The following is a 20,403-nucleotide window of genomic DNA, read 5'->3' as shown; positions in this document are numbered from 1 at the left end:
GCAGGCAGTGATGAAAGTGAATGGTATGTTAGCATTCATAGCAAAAGGATTTGAGTATAGGAGCAGGGAGGTTCTACTGCAGTTGTACAGGGCCTTAGTGAGGCCACACCTGGAGTATTGCGTGCAATTTTGGTCTCCTAATCTGAGGAAAGACGTTCTTGCCATAGAGGGAGTACAGAGAAGGTTTACTAGACTGGGATGGCAGGACTTTCATATGAAGAAAGACTGGATAGACTCGGCTTGTACTCGCTAGAATTTAGAAGATTGAGTGGGGATCTTATAGAAACGTACAACATTCTTAAGGGGTTGGACAGGCTAGATGCAGGAAGATTGTTCCCGATGTTGGGGAAGTCCAGAACAAGGGGTCGCAGTTTAAGGATAAGGGGGAAGTCTTTTAGGACCGAGATGAGAAAAAAAAAATTCACACAGAGAGTGGTGAATCTGGGAGAATTCTCTGCCACAGAAAGTAGTTGAGGCCAGTTCATTGGCTATATTTAAGAGGGAGTTAGATGTGGCCCTTGTGACTAAAGGGATAAGTGGGTGTGGAGAGAAGGCAGGTACAGGATACTGAGTTGGATGATCAGCCATGATCATATTGAATGGCGGTGCCGGCTCGAAGGGCCAAATGGCCTACTGCACTTAATTTCTATGTTTCTAAATCTTGGGCATTGAGTAAACAGGCCTGGCAGAATCTGCAATTATAAATTCATAAGTGATAGGAGTGGAATTTTGCCATTTGGTCCATCAAGTCTAGTTTGCCATTCAATGAATGCTGACCTATCTCTCCCTCCTCACCCCATTCTCCTGCCTTCCCTGAAATTATTTTGACCAGAAGAATATAAAATACATTTATAAACGTGTGGTACTGTGATGCACAAAAATAAATATTTTATTTGTGCAATTTTCTAAAAGCTGTATGCTTCTTAAGCTGGCATTTTTTTTTAAATTTAAGTTTACTTCTTTTAATTTTTAGTGTCAAATCTTTGAGACTTTCAAAGATTTTTTAAATTTTAATTTCTACTGACATACAACCACAATGAAAATAGTCTTTATTCTTTTAATACATGTTAATATTTGCAGTAAAGATATATAAATTTTGCCCTGATTGTGAGAAATACTTACTTGTCCGAATTGATACTCAGTTTGTTTATGTTTACATGTTTTGTGATTATTTTATTCGGAACAGTATGGTGATGAGCTGGCTTGGTCAGAGATAGAAAACGTGTGGACCACACTGGCAGACAGCTGGCCCAAAAACCTAAAAATAATTCTTCACTTCCTCATCAGTATGTGTGGTGTGTCGAGCGAGCCCAGCCTCCTGCCATATGTAAGTAAATTGGCCCAGAGTGTAGAGGTCTGTAAGTCATTTGTTACTACTTATTTTCCTCATTAATTTGTTTGCAATTTATGATTATCAGTTGTAAGATCCGAAATGTAAGTGTGTTACAGAATTTCTCCCATACAGCAAAATTGGTTTACAGTACATCTTTTGGCTTTAATCCTTTTTTTAAAAGGATGTAATAATACTTTGGAAACAAGCTCGGTTTTACAGGAGATAAATGAAATTCCAAATGGTGGAATTCTGAGCAACACACAAAATGCTGGAGGAACCCAGCAGGTCAGGCAGCATCTGTGGAAGGAATGGACAGGCAATGTTTTGGGTTGGGACTCTTTATCACACTGATAGTGGAGATAGGGGACAGGAGAATAAACGTTGGAGAGGTGAGGGTGGGGCAAAGTCAGGCAAGTGATATATGGATACAGGTGGTTGGGGGAGGGGGGTTCAAAAATTACTTACCACATATCAGACTGATGATAAAGCCAACATACATCTACATTTTAAATATATTAAATATTGTGATATTGTTGAAGGTAAGATGTTGAAACTATTTAATGGAATAATGGTTCTATGGATATTAAGTTAATTGTTATTGCCATGATGTACTATCTTCACCTCAATAACCTAACTCACCAGGGAATGTAGAAAATGATGTAGCTTTCCAGAAATCACAGATTTCCTGACCATGAATATTTTTACATTTCTGCAGATCAAAAAAGTAGTTGTCTACTTGGGGAGAGATAAAACAATGCAGTTGTTAGAAGAGCTGGTGGAAGAACTGCAGCTGACCGATCCAGTCAGCTCGGCTGTAATTCACTTGGACAACCCACCTTACTATCGCATCACTTCCAGCTACAAAATCCCCTCTGTCACCTCAGGTAACTGTACTTTGCCGACATACAAGGGATTATATTGCACTTTTTGCTTTTGTACATTTATTATGTAGTACATTCTTAAAGACTGCTTTTTGTCTTCCCATACATAATTTTATTGTGGAATATTAAATATTGGGTATATATTTTTAAATTCTATATTAAGATTGCACATTTAACTATTGTCTCATTCATTTTTTGTTCAATGTGTAGGTACCACTTCCAGTAGCAATACAATGGTGGCTGGGCATGATGGTCATCAGGACAGTAAATTAGCAAAGGATCCGACAATTGAAGAAAAGTATGTACTTTTGATTTTTATTTTTTTACCGTTTCATTGAATTTCCCAGGAATGAGTAGGTTAACCTATGATGAGCGTTTGTCGGCACTGGGCCCGTACTCACTGGTCTTAGCCTCAGAATTAAAGGACATTATTTTAGGAAGGAGATGAGGAGACATTTCTTTAGTCAAAGGGTGGTGAATCTGTGGAATTATTTGCCTCACAAGGCTGTAGAGGACGAGCCAGTGGATATTTTTAAGGCAGAGATAGATAGTTTTGATTAGTACAGGTGTCTGAGGTTGTGGGGAGAAGGCAGGAGAATAGGGTTAGGAGGGAGAGATAGATCAGCCATGATTGAATGGCGGTGTAAATTTGATGGGCCGAAGGGCCTAATTATATCCTATCCCTTATATCCGTATGAATTTTCTAAAACGAGATGGTGAGGTTGTCACTCTTTCTTGTTTTTGGTTTATTTTTCCTTCAGTCTCTCCTCTTCTATTCTTTCTCATTAAGAGTAATTGGAGGGAATTTTCCCACTGTCCTGGCCAATAGTTATGCCTGAAATAATTCCTTAAAATGAAGGTTTATGTTGATGTTTTGCGCCTTGTCCCAGATCATTGACATACACCTTTTGCTTCAGCAGATGCTGTTTGACCTACTGAGTCTTTCCAGCATACTATTTTTTTTGGTTTTGATTTAAAGGCAAGAATCTGGTTATTGCTGATGTTTGTGGAAGTTTGTTCTTTGCAACATTGGCTGACTCATTTTTTACATTCGCACAATGATTACACAGAAGCATTATTTTATTGGTTTACTTTGGAATGTCCAGAATTACTGCAATTTGCTATATGAGTATCAGTCTTTAATATCTTTTATCCTTATTTTACATTTCTTAATTTATTCTCAGTTCTTTGGCTTCTTATAAGTTTTGTTTTCTCAATAATCTCTTAAATAAAGATGCACAAATGGATGTCTCAGTGTGTTTTAAATGGTCACCTTATATCTTTCTCTGTTGATCTTTCTCCATTGGCAAAGGCAACAGCCTTGTTTTTTTTCTAATTTGTTGGAACATCACAGTTTCTATATTTCCAAAACCTTTCATCCAAAGTGGAGATGGGGCTGTTTATGCAGAAGCTAAAGTAAAATCTTAGTCATACAGCATGAAAACAGACTCTTTGGCCCAACTTCTCCATGCCGACCAAGATGCCTAATCTAAGCTAGTCCCATTTATCCGCGTTTGGCCTATAATCCATCTGAACTTTTCCTGTCCATGTACGTTTGCTTTTCTCATAAATGTTGTTATTGTACGTGCCGTAACTATTTAATCTGGTAACGTTCCGTATACCCATCACCCTCCATGTGGAAAAAACTGCCCCTCCAGTTTCTATTAGATTTTTCCCCTCCTACCTTAAACCTATGCCCTCTAGTTCTTGATTCCCCTACCCTTGTAAAAAGACTATTGCCCTCATGATTTCATACTCTTGTGTAAAATCACTCCTCAACCTCTTACACTCCATTAAAGTCTGAGCCTGACCAACCTCTCCCAATAGCTCTGGCCCTCGAGTCCTGGCAACGTTCTCATAAATCTGCTCTGCACACCCTCCACCTTAACGGCATCTTTCCTATAGCAGGGTGACCAAAACTGAATACAATACGACAAGTCTGGCCTCACCAGCATCGTGTACAGCTGTAACATAACATCCCAATTTCTATACTCTGTTCCCTTACCGAAGAAGGCCAATGTGCCAAAAGCCATCTTCACCATCCTACCTACCTATGATACTGTGAACTATGTACCTGTACTCCTCGATCCCTCTGCTTTTCAAAACTCCCCAAGGCCTTTTGGTTCACTGCGTGGGTCCTGCCCAGGTTTAATGTCCCAAAATTCAATACCTCACGCTTATCTGCATTAAACTCTATTAGCCATTTCTCGTCATTTCAGTGTTTCACCACAACCATCTGCTTCCAACCATGAAGCCCAGTTATCTAGCTCTGGATCTCATGTGATCTCATCTTCCGGAGCAGCCTACCATGGGGAGCCTTATCAAAGGCCTTGCTGAAGACCATGCCTGCGTTTCTGTCTTCGTCCACCTTCTTGGTTACTTCTTCAAAAAACAATCAAATTCATGATACATGATCTCCCGTGCGCAAAACAGTGCTGATCGACCTCTATCTTTCCAAATACATGTACCTCTTATACCTCCAATCCCTCTCAGTGACTTTCCTACCACATAATTGCTGCTCTATAGTTCCCAAGTTCTTCTTTGCACTGCTTCTTGCATAGAAGCACGATATTAGCCATGCTTTCATTTTTATGGCATCAGCAACACAGGCATGGCAAGCATATTTTTTTCTTTGGGTTGGGATAGCCAGAAAGGTCATGATGCTCTCAAGTTAGCTGGTAAGATAGGGCAGTGAACCAGCTGTCACTAGTATGGGGTCATTAAACTCCTTAGAGCGTTGTATCTTGGTCTGCGTGGCTTTGCTCATATGTTCACCATTCAAGGCCTTGTGCACCCCATGCTGGGAATTGAATTCTCAGGTTCTGGGCAGGCCAGGTATGGTGCAATATCCAAAAATCCGCAGTTTCAATGGGTATTGCGGGTTTCATATTTAGAGGTTAGTTTACTTTTTTTTTAAACCATTCAGGTTTAGTTTCACGTTGTTTAAAGGTATCTTTGGTAACTAATTTCCCTTGAAAAAATAATTTGTTTTAAATACTGAGGTTATTTAGAAAGTTAAAATCATTCAAAGATTTTACAATGTTTTTACAATTGGCAAAGTTGAAGAGGTTCTTTGCTGGCTAAAGATGCTTTTGGTAGGGTGTTAGGATGGCTGCAGCTAAGACCATGCCACTGGAGTCCATGGTGCTGAGTCTGGCAAGATTGGTTAGCCAAATTTAGTTCCGGTTAGGACAGGTCTAGGGGGACTGTGAATGGTTAACATGGGTGAGGGATACTGATCAGGCAAGTTTGGCCCAATGGACACTTATCAGTCTGAAGGAGGTTCTAATCTGAAATGCTATCCTTCCGTTCCCTTCACAAATGCTGCATGACTCTCTGAGTTAGACAATAGACTGGAGTTCCTCCAGTACTTTATTTTGCTCAAAGTTTGGCCTAGGTTTTGCATGTCCTTTGCATTTGACCCAATTGCCATACATTGTGGTTCCTTTAAATATTTTGAGGTCATTATATTTAATAATTGACATTTAAATTATAGTAATGCCCCTGTCCCACTTAGAAAACCTGAACGGAAACCTCTGGAGACTTTGCACCCCACCCAAGGTTTCCGTGCGGTTCCCGGAGGTTGCAGGTGGTTGCCGGAGGTTGCAGGTAGTGGAAGCAGGTCGGGAGACTGACAAAAATCTCCTGGAACCGCACGGAAACCTTGGGTAGGGCGCAAAGTCTCCAGAGGTTTCCGTTCAGGTTTCCTAAGTGGGACAGGAGAATTAGACACAAAATGCTGGAGTAACTCAGCAGGTCAGGCAGCACTTAGTCGGGTAACACTAAGTTACTCCAGCACTTTGATGCTGCCTGACCCGCTGAGTTACTCCAGCACTTTTTGTCTATCTTCATTATAAACCAGCATTTGCTGTTCCTTCCTACACTTAAATTATAGTTTCTACATTTTTCAGCCTAATTGACTACTTTCTTGATTTTATCAGTTATGGACACCTTGACATCTACGGTGGACTGAATAGTAACCTGAACCGGCAGCATCACCGCCTAGAATCTCGTTACAGCAGCAGCTCTGGAGGATCCTATGAAGAGGAGAAGAGTAAGTAAATTAATTTCAAATCATGATACAGAGGTTTGTCTTATTAGGGTTGAAACCTCAAGTTCAAAGTGTGTTTGCAAACTTGGCTAAGTCTGCCGGGCAGTAAAAGCCTTGTCCCACGGTACGAGTTCATTCCAAGAGCTCTCCCGAGTTTAAAAAAAATCAAACTCGTGGGAAGCACGGAGAATGAACGTAGCGGGTACGTCGGAGCTCGGGGACATCTCTTAGCGCTAACGGCAGGTACTCGGGAAGACTCGCTAACGGCAGGTAAGCACGGGAAGACTCGTGAAGATTTTTCAACATGATGAAAAATGTCCACGAGAGCCCCGAGTACCGATGAGTGGCCATTACCATAAATCTCCGAGTTCGATTCAGGGCAAACTCGGGAGAGCTCTTGGAATGAACTCGTACCGTGGGACAGGGCTGTTATGGTTCTCAAGACACTTGACCTGACTTTAGAATTGATAGTTAGGCTTGAGAAGGCTGTTTGTGTATGCAAATTTATATTTTTGATTTTATGAATCTTAGCAGAATTCTATTCCATTCGGAAGGGAGGGAATATAATTTTGTAATTATATTTTGCACTTTAATTTCATGCACAGAATTTAGTGTACAACAGGTAGGTTCTTGATGCATATCTGGGAAAGATATTCAATGACCAGTTTAATGATCCTTTTTCTAACTCGCTTGGTTATATTTTTTGAAGGTGATTCTATGCCAATGTATGCGAATTGGAGGCTGAAAGTGATGGAATTCAACAAAGCAGAACCGTTGCCGTTTCCTCCCTCAGGTGGAAGCTGGTCGCCACTTGCTGATTATTTGCCTGAGACTGGTAACCCAGGGGTACCCTTACAGAGGTCAGTGTAAAAACAAAGCATCCTATAAAATTATTTAATATTATTAACATTATTAAAATCATCTGCTCTTGTCATTCAGCAAAATATTTAGTTGTTTTTTTATTGGTTTATAATATATCGTGACAAATTATATTTCCGTGTTGAGTGTTAACATGCAACTGTCCCCATGTAAACTTTTGGATAATTTGAAAATACATTTGTAGTTTACAATTAGGTCTTAGCCAGCAGAGCAGCAGAGTGGCACAGCAAGTAGAGTTGCTGCCTCACAGTTTTAGAAACACTAGTTCAATCCTGACCTCTCGTGCTGCATTCAATCTGTGATGGTCGTGGTTTGCTCCGAGTGTTCCAGTGCTCCCTTTCCTCCCAAAGACTTAGCTTGACGGGTTAATTGGCCACTGAAAGTTGCGCTTAATGCGTCGGTGAGGAGCAGAATCTGGGAGGGGTTGGTGGAAGTCAGGGGAACGTAAAAGGGGAATCAGACAAGCTTAGTGTAAATGGGCTCTTAATAGTTGGTTCAGACTCTGGGTCATTTCCATGCTGCATGATTCTCTGTGACTCCACATCAAGTGATTACATTTCCAGTGGATTATATTTGCTTTCCTACGTTAATATGAATGCAGATTTCCAAAAGCAGATAGTAAACTCCTGTCGATTCTGTTAGATTGAAATTTAAAAAAAGAAAATGCTGAAAATACTTTGTGGGTCATGGAATCCTATGAGAAAGAAAGACACTGGAAGAGTTAGAAAGCAAGTGTGTTTTAAGTGGGGGAATGGTGTTGGCCCGATGGGAAGGGGGGTGGTGGTAGGGGGGAAGGCACAATAAATCTGTTTTTAAAAAGGGAATGTCTGAGGGTGAGTTGAAGCAAGAGAAACTGAATAATGCAGAGAGCGTTGGTTGAGAGATAACAGTGAAGACTTGTTAAATCCAGCTGATCTGAAGGAGGCATAAATAAAAGATGAATGGGAATAAAGGATAGGTAAAAAATTATGTTGAAAGTGAGATGCAGAACGTAGCAGTTTCTGAAAATCTGGAATTAAAGAAAGAATACTGGAAGTATCCAGCAGGCTAGGCAGCATCTGTGGAGAGAAAATTTGAGTTGGAATTACTGCTTGGTGACATCGTATCAGAACAGCCCAGTTTTAAAACAACCTGGAAAGGCTTGTTATCTGAAATTGTTGAATTCAGTGTTGAGTAACCAGGGCTGAAGCATGCCTGGTCAGCAGATGAGATGTTCCTCCAGGTAATGCTGGACATTGTTGGAACAATGTAAGAGGACAAAAACACATAGAGCAAAGTGCGTGAGGGAACCCTTGCATGATGAATGGAGATGTTGTGCAAAGCAGTCAACCAAACTGCACTAGTTTTCTTCAATGTAGACGAGCACATCGTGTACACTAAATAAGTGGAAGTGCAAATAACTGACTGCTTCACGGAATGTAGATTTCCTGATTCTAAACTTGCTTTCTATTTATTTGCTCTGACCTTGTCAGAGAAAGGGGTTTTTTTTCCAGACCATTTGGTCTGGGAACAAAATGCCAGGTAAAGTAACAAAATTCAAGGTAAAGTAAGAGGTGTGATACAAAAAAAAGTTGATCCACCCCCTTTCCTGCACACATCACTCCCCCCTTTTCTGTCAGTTAAAGGCCTGTCCCACTTACGTGTCCCTGGCTCGCAAATTTACGCGACCTTACGGTCGCGTTGAGCCGCGAAGGTCGCCTGCGATTTCATGCGTACGCACAGCCGTCTGGAGCATGTGAAGATGGACACAAAGCTGGAGTAACTCAGCGGGACCAGCAGCATCTCGAGAGAAGCAATGGGTGACGTTTTGTGTCAAGACTCTTCTTCAGTCTGAAAAGAAGGATCTTGACCCTAAACATCACCCATTGTTTCTCTCCAGAGATGCTGCCGGTCCCGCTGAGTTACTCCAGCATTTTGTGTCCATCTTCAATTTTCTTGGCCCTGCTCTGGGAGTAGAAGTGGGGGCAGATCCGGACCGCAACGGCCGTGAGTCCCAGGCCGAGTTCGGTGATCGTTTGCCTGCTTCTGCTGCTGTTGGAGGTGAGATGTTGCGTCGTGCCAGGGTCAGTTACACGACAGGCCGTTGGCGCTCGAAGATTTCGTTCGCTACAAAAATTTTGGAGCCCCGCGCGATGTCGCGCACAACTACATACCCCTCCGCGCTTCTCAGTGGGATCGGCCCCGCGCGGCCATACAATGCCCGTGCACCTCAACGCGACCACGAGGTCGCGTAATTTGAGTGCCAAGGACACGTAAGTGGGGCAGGCCCTTAACTTAGAATTTCATGTGAGATATAACCTGGAGACACAATATTCATCATTTTCTTGGCAGCAATCTATCAACAACGTGTCAAATGTGCACATGAGCGTTACAACCAAAAATCCAGAAATCCAGGAATTAATTCCTGGCATCTTTGCAAGGAACTATGTTTTGTAGTCTTTTCCTGCAAAAAGTACACGTCACAAACTCGGAAGGTCTTAAAGTATTTATGAACTGTTCATGATTTAAAAACAAACCAAAAATTCTGCACTTATTTACATGGTTTTATTGAGGTTTTTAAAAAAAAAAAACAGCCTAAACAATAATTTATTACTTGATCTCTCTGGCCCTAAATAACTTATTTTATACTTGTGGTTTGTAATTTCCTCTGAAAAATATTCCAGAATTCTTTTCAGGATTATGATGTTAATGTTTTTCCCTCCTCACCACCCTTGCCCCACACCCTTTAACACTAACACTATCCTCCACACACTAGGGACAATTAACAATTTTTTACCAAAGCCAGTTAACCGACAAACCTGTACCTCTTTGGAGTGGGGAGGAAACCGGAGCACCCGGTGAAAACCCACGCAGGTCACGGGGAGAACGTTCAAACTCCATACAGACAGCACCCGTGGTCAGGATCGAACCTGGTTTTCTGATGCTCGAAGCAGCAACTCTACCTCTAGGCCTCTGTGCCACTCTATTACTATTTGTTATTTCAATTTTAACCTCTTATAATTCTTAATTTGTGGTTTTGTGAAATTTTAAAGGTTTAAACAGGAATGTGCCTTTTGTTTCCTAGTTTACTATCTGAGAATTCTTCTATTTTGTTATCTGCTCATTCTGTTTGACAGCTTCACAGTTCGATTGGTGCATGACAGCAGGGCAATGTGTTGCCCTGGACTCGACTTAGCTTGTTTTAAATTTAAATTTAGTGTGACTTGAATTGTAATCATTTTAAAAATTAAAAAAACTGGCAAATCAAAATTAATAACTGAACACTGGTTTTGAAGGACTTATCGGAAAAATGTCCCATCATTATAGCTGGAAAAAGTGCAGAGAAGATTTATGAGGATGTTGCCAGGACTTGAGGGGTTCAGAAGTTGGGCAGGCTACGTCTTTATTTCTTGGATTGCAGGAGGCTGAGGGGTGATCTTATGTCACATCTAACTAAACTATATGAAGCAATGATTTGTCAGGTAACAAGTCATCATGTCTGCACCATTTCATCAATTGAGGGATGTCTCAAATTTTGGAAAACCTGCTGGCATTGATGGACAGTTACATTGTATTTGTATGGTTCTAATCATAAGTAAACTGTTTTTGTTTCCTTTCTAGGTGTAACATAGCAGTAATCCTTCTGACAGATCTTATAGTTGATCACAGTGTAAAGGTGGAATGGGGGAACTACATGCACCTTTTGCTTCATGCAATATTTATAGGTAAATATGCTGTGAAAGTGTTGATTTTTCATTGCAGGTGCAAGATGTTGAGCTTAAAGTGTTGTGCAGAGCAATTACTCAACAGAAAAGTTCAACTTTCTACAGACCTGGGATTTAAAGAAAAAACGATTTTTTTAAAAATTACATGTTTATTACTGCAGCAGAATCACAGCACATGTATAAGGAATATGTTTGTGATTTTTAGAATGCATTTTATAATTATATGAAGTAATATTAAAAACAGAAATACATTGTTAAACAATTACGAGATGTTATTACATGTCCTTTTTTTGGCATAACTCAGTGGTGGAATTTAAAAAATATCTGATTGTTGAATACGTTTATTGAGAAGCATAGATCCATATGACCTACTTTTTCATTTTAAATCTCACAAACCATGTTTAGTTGTAACTAAATTATTTATAGGAAAAAAACATTCCTGATTTTCTTTCTCATTTATATAGGATTTGATCACCAGCATCCTGAAGTTTATGAACATTGCAAGCGGTTGCTTTTGCACTTGCTTATAGTAATGGCTTATAACAGTAATGTTCAAGCTGTGGCCTCCGTTCTCCTCAGGAACAGGGATTTTACTGAACCTAAGGTGCTTACTGTCAAACCAACCACTCATGTAGAATACAGTTTTACAGGTTAGTGACTGTTGCATACGTTATAAATCAGTGTTGGAATCTTTTTTATCACTTGATTAAATATAATTTCTTAATTAGACATAGAATTAAAGAACAGGTTCAGTTTGGTTTAGTTATATAGCTACAATAAAGGAAGTATGCTGACTCACTGAAACCATCATAGCTAATCAGGGTTAAAATGTGATGACAATTACTTTTATGTTAATGAAACATGCATAATCCATATTTCCAATAATAATATTGTTGCAATTTTCTATTATTTTTCTCACCATAGTTCCAGATATATACATTTATACTGAGTGCATGTGTTGCGATTAGGAAGTAAATAAAGCATCGAATTTTGAGCACAATCGATTATGTTTGTAACTGAAGCCAGGTTATTTTAGAGATGAACTTAACCAGAGGTCAAACTGAAATAAACAATTTCACTCGATTAGATATAACCTATGGAACTGAAAAACTGACCAAAAGTAGTGAAAGATTATTAAAAATATTCTGCGTTTTCTGTGGTGGTGTTAATTATATATTCCATATGCCTATATCCATAAGTGTTTTCTCTGAATTAATATCATAGATGGCTTAATGGTCTTATAATTATAATTTTTCTATTGCATTGTCACAAATTATTTCCTCAGTTATTAAATTCTTGTTTGACAGTATTCATATCTAGAAGTTTAATGTTTTTAGAAAATATTCTTCCAGCAGGGGGCAGTGAATTTGCACCAGATTACCAGCCATCGCCAATGACTGACTCAGGACTCAGCTCAAGCTCTACCTCTTCTAGCATCAGTTTGGGAACTACTAGTGCTGCCATTCCCCAGCTCACTCCCACCATCTTAAATGAGGTGGATATTACCGCAGATCAAGATGAGAAGGTGAAAGCACTCATTGAATTTATAACCACAAGGTAAGATTCTCTGAAAATTAACTTTGTACAAAATTTACATAAATATCTGGAAAATAGATCTCAATTAACACTTCAGATACTGCATTTACTACAATTCCTGTCCTTAAAATCAATTTCCAGGGTGGTAATTTGAAATTATGTATGTCAAATAAACAAGCTTGAAGATGGTGCTTGATGCAAAAGGTGTATAACTGTGTTATAGGTCTATAACTGTGTTATAAGTATATAACTGTGTTGTCCTCAAATTTTCTGAGTCTTGTAGGTATCTATTTCAATGGCTATACCAGGATACAACAAGGGTAATCTGCATTCCAAAGAGTGGTATATGCTGATTTATTTTATTGCATTTGGGCGGTACAGCTGGCAGAGCTACTGCCTCACAGTGCCAGAGACGCAGGTTCGATCCTGACCTCGGGTGCTCTGTGTGTGGAGTATCCACGTTTTCCCTGTGACCGTGTGGCTTTCCTTCTGGTGCTCCGGTTTCCTCCCACATCCCAAAGACCTGCAGGTTTGTAGGTTAATTAGCCTCTGTACAATTTCCCCGTAATGTGTTGGGAGTGGATAACATAGAACTAGTGTGAACTGGTGATCAATAGTTCCTTCGCGTTTATCTCTTTAATATAAAAATGGAGGAGGAAGAAAAGAACCAGAAAATTTGATGCACCCAAATTAGAGAAAGGATATTCACTCAATGTCCCAACATTCTCAAAAGCTGGCTACATTTCTTAACACATGAATATGTAGTGTGTTGGGCCTAGCCATTTTGGTTTAATTACTTGCAATTTGGCTGTTTCATGCTTGTTCACACAGCTGTTTGAGATGGAAGTAGTGTCCCCAATGATAAAGCATGCCACTTACTGACAAACCTGCTGACACGACTTTCTGCTGCTCAACTGAGGAAGGTTCTCACTGAAATTTCAAATGATATTGTAAATTCTCAAGTTCTGAAGTAAATCATACACTTCCTCAGCATTTTTCATAAAAAAGTGTTTCATTATAAAGGTAAACTGAAGAAGTTATTTTAGAAATTTCCCATTAATGTGATAATATTTGGAATCATACAATCTTTCATAGAAACATAGAAAATAGGTGCAGGAGTAGGCCATTCGGCCCTTCAAGCCTGCACCGTCATTCAATATGATCATGGCTGATCATCCAACTCCGTATCCTGTACCTGCCTTCTCTCCATACCCCCTGATCCCTTTAGCCACAAGGGCCACATCTAACTCTCTCTTAAATATAGCCAATGAACTGGCCTCAACTACCTTCTGTGGCAGAGAAATCTTCAGTTAAATCTTTATCCCTTTTTGACAAAACTTATAACTGGTAAACATGAGCAAATGGAAGTAAATCGATCTCTATCGAAAAAAAGTTTCCTTTTGAGCAAGCATAAATATTACATCATCAATGTAAAAGACCACAATTTTTCAGCGTGCTTGCCAATCTTTCTCCGCAATAAGAGAGGAAAGGGTAAGCAATAGAGACAGGAATTAAATTCTCATTACTTCCTTCAAGGACATTTGTTCTCTGGAATTGGATCTGTCCCAGTCCTTGCAGAGCCTTTGTCAGAATTGTATACTTTCTCAATCTGCAAGGAAAAGAAAAAATAATAATTTGCCCTGTTTTTTATCGAGTGCGCAAAGGTTTGGCTTTCCGTGACATTAGGTTCAAAGTCACTAAAAGAGTTCCACTCCTCAGATTTGAACATGGTTATACCCCCTTTCATCCCGGGAGAAAAAATGCAACAGCATGGAGTAACATCTTCCTGCTCTTGTAGACATCAGTGTGGCATTCTGGGCCCCTCATATCTTTCCAATCCTAACGTCTATTTGCACCCAAATTGGGGAGATGAATATCCATTCAATTGAATGTCCCTTCCGGGAAAACCTGAATGACATCAATCTGTATTACTAAATAGAGTCATAAGAGTGATACAGTCTGGAAACAGGCCCTTCAGCCCAGCTTGCACACACCGGCCAACAATGTCCCAGCTACACTAGTCCCACTTGCCTGCGCTTGGTCTATATCCCTCCAAACCTGTCCTATCCATGTAGCTCTCTAACTGTCTCTTAAACGATGGGATAGTCCCAGCCACAACTACCTCCTCTGGCAGCTTGTTCCGTACACCCACCACCCTTTGTGTGAAAAAAATTACCCCTTGGATTCCTATTAAATCTTTTCCCCTTCACCTTGAACCAATGTCTTCTGGTCCTCGATTCCCCTACTCTGGGCAAGAGACTGTGCATTTACCCGATCTATTCCTCTCGTGATTTTGTATACCTCTGTAAGATCCCTCCTCATCCTCCTGCGCTCCATGGAATAGAGACCCAGCCTACTCAACCTCCCCCTATAGCTCACACGCTCTAGTCCTGGAAAAATCCTTGTAAATCTTTTCTGAACCCTTTCCAGCTTGACAATATGTTTCCTATAACATGGTGCCCAAAACTGAACACAATATTTTAAATGCGGTCTCACCAACGTCTTATACAACTGCAACATGATCTCCCAACTTCTATACTCAATACTCTGACTGATGAAGGCCAAAATGCCAAAAGCCTTTTTGACCACCTTATCTACCTGCGACTCGACCTTCAAGGAACCATGCACATGTACTCTTAGATCCCTCTGCTCTAAAACCTGCTCTTGATCGACGTCACAAAATGCAATACCTCACACGTCTCTGTATTAAATTCCATCAACCATTCCTCCGCCCACCTGGCCAATCGATCCAGATCCTGCTGCAATCTTTCACAACCATTTTCACTATATGCAAAACCACTCACTTTTGTATCATGAGCAAACTTGCTAATCGTACCATGTATGTTCTCATCCAAATCAATTGATGTAGATGACAAACAGTAACGGGCCCAGCACCGAACCCTGAGGCACATCACTATTCACAGGCCTCCAGTACGAGAAGCAATCTTCCACCATCACCCTCTGCTTCCTTCCATGGAGCCAATTTGCTATTCATTCAGCTATCTCTCCTTGGATCCCATGCGATCTAACCTTCCAGAGCAGCCTACCATGCATAACCTAAATGTAGGCCTAGTGAACTTCTCATTGTATTCTCATTTAATGAAGGGAAAGAAATGCCTTCAGTTTTATAGGTTCCCACATGAATATTTTTAAGTTCTCTTTTGTTGCATTTAATTATGTTCAAATCACAATTGGCACTCAATTTCTTCTGAAGTGTTAATTATTTTAACAGAACATATGAGTAAGCTGTCGTTAGTTGAATATACTGTGTCTCTAACTTGACTTCTTTTACATAATGGGTGAATGGTAATTATTGTCTAATTGTTCTGAAACCCTCTCTTCTTTTCCAAAAGAAAACGAGGGCCACTTTGGAATCATGAAGATGTCTCTCCAAAGAACCCAAACATTAAAACTGCTGAACAGTTAACTGTGTTTTTAAAACATGTAATATCCATATTCAAGCAATCAAGATCAGGTAATCAGAATTTAAGTTTTCAAATATGAATGTTCATAACCTGAGCATCTAAACTTTTAATCAAGTTCCGGTTTTTTGGTTTATTTAGATTTTCAGCTGGAGCAACTCCTCAGTGAAGTGGCCTTGCAGACAGCACTTTCATGTTCAAACAGACATTATGCTGGAAGGTCCTTCCAGATTTTCAGAGCTCTAAAGCAGCCATTGACTGTATCCACGCTCTCTGATGTATTGTCAAGACTTGTTGAAACAGTTGGTGATGCAGGGGAAGAGGCTCAGGTAAAAAATCAACTTTAATGAGAGTTTAAAAAAATGGTCAATGTGTTCTTTATTTTACATTTGCAATATTTCCATGCACACCTGTATTCATATAGTTTAAGGAAAGTCAAGGAAAACATCCTAACAGATCAGCAATCATAGTGGTAGAAAGTCAAATTGAATATTGGACAATTGAAGAATAAATGTGCTGCATTTGTGCGACTTAAAATGAAAACAGACGATTCTGCATGTATTTATCATCTGCATCATCTGTTACACCTTATCTTCAAAACGGGAATTGGTAGTGGTGGAGAAAGTAGGTAAAATGGGGTCAGTGCAAGAGCAGCAAGCAGATGAAATGAACTGTTACAAAGCTTCAGTGGAAAGCAATGCATTAAGTACAGCAAAATAAAATGGGTGTCGAGGTAGTGTAAATGTGAGTAGCAGAGTTATTGTCAATAGCTACCCATCTAAAATCATGAAGGTTATGGTTATGTGAAATTTTTGAACTGAGTGTTCCATCTGGAGGGACTTGATTTGAACACTGCAACGTATACAATTCTGAAGCCAGAGAATGTTTTAAGTGTGTAATATTTTGATTTGCATTCTTCAAATTCAGTATTTTATTGATGTTCTGTTAACAGGGTTTTGTTATAGAACTACTGCTCACTCTTGAGTCTGCCATTGACACATTAGCAGACACAATAAAGCATTATGACCTGCTTTCTGCACTTTCTCAGTAAGTATTGTTTCAATTCAAATATCACCCATCTTTTAAAAAGTATAAAGTTTTATCCCAGCTATATATTTGTAATTATAAATGCTTTTAACTTCAGGCTGGGTAATTGTTATTACAAAAGCTGTTATTTTACATTCACGTTTTATTTATGGAGGTATCTGGCTATGCAAGTAGTCATAATGTTTGTATATTTTGGAAAATAATAAGTGAAGAAATTCTAGTTAAGTGCCTGGAGAGAGTGAAACGGTTAGCATTTTGGGTTGATAATCCTTTATAAAAAAAAAACATTAGAGATGAAACAAATGAAGGTTCTATCTACCCTATCTACGCCCCTCATCCTTTTATATACTTAGATCAGGTCTCCCCACAGTTTCTAACGAGTCAGAGAAAAGAATCCAAGTTTGTCCAATCTGTGCCTATTGCTAATACCCCCAAATCAAGGCAGCATTCTGATAATTCTGCATCCTTTCCAAAGCCTCCACAGCCTTCCTTTAATAGGGTGACCAAAACTGCACACAGTACTCCAAATAGCCTTCCATTTACTGTGCAAGTCCTGCCCAGGTTTGTCCTTCCAAAGTGCAACACTTTGCATTTATCTGGGTTAAACTCCATCTCCCATTCCTCAGTCCATTGGCAAAGTTGATCAAGATCCCATTGTCATAACCTTCTTGCCGAGCATTATTCCACCAATTTTGGTGTCATCCAAAACTTCCTAACCATGCCACCTACGTTCATATCCAAACTGTTAGTAACAACAGTGGACCTTGTATTGAGTCCTGTGGTACACCACTTGTTATAAGCCTCAACCACGACCCTTTGTCTTCTACCTTCAAGCAAATTGGCTAGCTTGACGAAAGATTAAAAGGAAGTGCTCTGGAAAGCAAAATAAAGTGATTAGAAATAAATGTTTAAAGTTGCCTTTAATTATATAAATAAGAAATCAAGCAAAAATTCTGAATGGTAGAGGTAATATGTGGGGATCATACATTTATGCAGAACATCATTGGGTACTGAATTTGGATGATCAACCATGAGTCTTGAGGTAACCAGGATGCTGGTTTATGAAAGAAGACAGAGTGCTGGGGTAACTCAATGGGTTAGGCAGCATTTGAGAAGAACGTGGGTAGGTGGCATTTCAGGTCGGCACTCTTCAGACGTTGGCTCGAGGAGCTGAATGGTCTACTGCTATTCCTCATTTGAAAATTGCTGCTATTCAGCTAAAGTGAAGTAAGGTCAGGATATAAAATAAGGAACTCAGTCATAAAGTAAATAACGTTTTGAACAGAAAGAAAATTGTTGTCATCTTGATTTGGTGTGTTCATAGAATAATCTTAAAATCTGCATGCTCCTTAAACATGCTAAATTATCTTTGTATTTGTACTTTTTACAGCACACATTTGGCTGATTCATTTTTGGGCACCAAGTTGGCAGCTAACAGGAAAAGCACTGGACAACTAAATCTAAGCACAAGCCCGCTCAACACCAGTGGTTTCCTAACTCATTATAGTTGTCATGCAAGAAGCAACTCCTTGCGAGCCAGTCTGCTGGGAGACAGGCGTTGTGACAGACGTCGAAGTAATACACTGGATATTTTGGATGGGAGGGTGAACTATGGGAACCTAGCAAGGACTCGAAGCCTATCCTCTCTCAGAGAGGGAGAAATGCCTGACCAGCATCCAACTACTGACCCGAATAGTCTGATGGCCACAATTTTCTGGATAGCTGCAGCCCTACTAGAGTCAGACTATGAGTATGAATACCTTTTGGCACTAAAATTGCTCAACAAATTACTCACACATTTGCCTCTGGATAAATCAGAGAGTCGGGAGAAGATTGAAAAAGTGCAGAGCAAACTGAAGTGGACGAACTTTCCTGGACTTCAACAATTGTTCCTTAAGGGCTTTACCTCAGCTTCCACTCAAGAGATGACAGTTCATCTTTTGAGCAAACTAATTTCCGTCTCTAGACATTCTCTGGTGGATCCAGCTCAGGTGGCAGGTATGCTTCTGGTTTTGGTCTTCAAGCTTTCTTCCTTATTCTAAATTTACTTATTTGTTACTTATGCAAATTGTTACTATGTTCAAATTGGAGGTTGGTGTAAGTTAAGCGTTGGTCAGAAAAACTAAGAAATATTCTCCGTCGTGCATTGTGAAGCCCAAAGTTACCCAGACTGTAACAATAAAAACATAGCGAATAACAGATTGGACAAAAAACAGTGTTAGATGCAGGTGTTTTTCAAAACTAATACTTTTGTGCAGCATAGGAATGGGCCCTTCGGCCCACTACGTTTGTGCCGAACATGATGCCAAGTTAAACTGATCTCAGCTGTGTGAACATGATCCATATTCCTCTGTTCCAAAAGCTCCTGAAAGGCTATTGTCGTATCCGCCACCACCTCAACCCCTGGCAGTGTGTTCCAGGCCCAAACCACACTCTGTGCAAAAAAAAAACTTATCCCGCACATCTCCTTTAAACTTTCCTCCTCTCACCTTACAGTTATGCCCTCTAGTGTTGGACATTTCCACCCTGGGGTAAAAGATTCTGACTGTCTAGCCTATTTATGCATCTCATAATTGTATATAATTCTATCATCTCCCCTCAACCACCGATGTTCGAGAGGAAACAATCCAAATCTATCTAACCTCTTCCTGTAGTTAAAATCCACTAATCCAGGCAGCATTCTGGTAAACCCTCTCTTCACCCTCTCCACATCTTTCCTGTAATGTGGCGACTAGAACTGCATGCAGTACTCCAAATGTGGCCCAACCCATGTCCTATAGTGCTGCATCATGACTTCCTGGTTCTTATATTAAATGCTGCTAGCAATGAAGGCAAGCATACCATATGCCTTCTTTACCACCCTGTCCTCATGTTGATGCGGAATGCCTTGATGATTTTTGATCTATACGCCCACGTATTCGTATTCCAATGCAGTTTGGTCACATGGACATTTGATGTCAAATAGTGTAGGTATTCATATTTTCGTATGACATAGAAGAAGATTATCCAGCCTGTCAATTCAGTGCTGGTTCTTAAAACAATTCAATCAATTCCAATTCTTTCACAATGATATTTCCTCACATTCGTATTAACTCCACTCTGATTCTCCAAACAACCCATCTACACGAGGTCACTGACAGTGCCCAATTAACTTGCCAAACCTGGAAGGCAATCAGGATTTAAAACTTACATTGGGTGCTTTGGAATGTGTGAGGAAATTGTAACGGAAGGGAAACCCATGCATTCATGGAAAACATGCAAACAACACATAGGCAGTTCTCAAAGTAAGAATTAAACCCTGCTTGTTGGAACTGTGAGGCTCAGTGTGAACCACCACCGCACCTTCTCCAACTTCTCCTCATGCTTCCTGTAATTGGAACGAACCAGAACTGCATTCCACACGTGGGCTAACCAAAGTTTTATAAAGCTGCAACCTGACTTCCTTTATTCTCAATACACCCAACTTATTTGGAATCAAGTTCATGGGTCATTTACTTATTTATTCCTGTTTATCATATTAACTGTCATAATCTGGATTTGACCTAATTTT

General features: G+C 39.9%; 1 protein-coding gene across 7 annotated transcripts in view; it reads left to right on the top strand.

Annotated features, from left to right (window-relative positions):
- fryl (FRY like transcription coactivator) overlaps window positions 1-20,403 on the top strand; it is a 318,781-nt gene that overhangs the window by 229,708 nt on the left and 68,670 nt on the right. For 5 of the 7 annotated variants that reach the window (XM_033028305.1, XM_033028264.1, XM_033028273.1 and 2 more), the window contains 12 exons: window positions 1,187-1,327; window positions 2,049-2,217; window positions 2,425-2,512; window positions 6,156-6,268; window positions 6,975-7,125; window positions 10,745-10,848; window positions 11,313-11,498; window positions 12,201-12,405; window positions 15,738-15,859; window positions 15,948-16,135; window positions 16,759-16,853; window positions 18,244-18,851. In XM_033028305.1, the coding sequence (XP_032884196.1) occupies window positions 1,187-1,327; window positions 2,049-2,217; window positions 2,425-2,512; window positions 6,156-6,268; window positions 6,975-7,125; window positions 10,745-10,848; window positions 11,313-11,498; window positions 12,201-12,405; window positions 15,738-15,859; window positions 15,948-16,135; window positions 16,759-16,853; window positions 18,244-18,851 (2,170 nt within the window). The remainder of the gene's footprint in view (window positions 1-1,186; window positions 1,328-2,048; window positions 2,218-2,424; window positions 2,513-6,155; window positions 6,269-6,974; window positions 7,126-10,744; window positions 10,849-11,312; window positions 11,499-12,200; window positions 12,406-15,737; window positions 15,860-15,947; window positions 16,136-16,758; window positions 16,854-18,243; window positions 18,852-20,403) is intronic. The other 2 variants (XM_033028312.1, XM_033028287.1) reach the window with 1 other exon arrangement.

Source organism: Amblyraja radiata, chromosome 1, assembly GCF_010909765.2.
Source record: "Amblyraja radiata isolate CabotCenter1 chromosome 1, sAmbRad1.1.pri, whole genome shotgun sequence".
Lineage (NCBI taxonomy): Eukaryota > Metazoa > Chordata > Chondrichthyes > Rajiformes > Rajidae > Amblyraja > Amblyraja radiata.
Note: the sequence above shows the minus strand (reverse complement) of the source record. Positions and strands in the feature narration are given on the sequence as shown.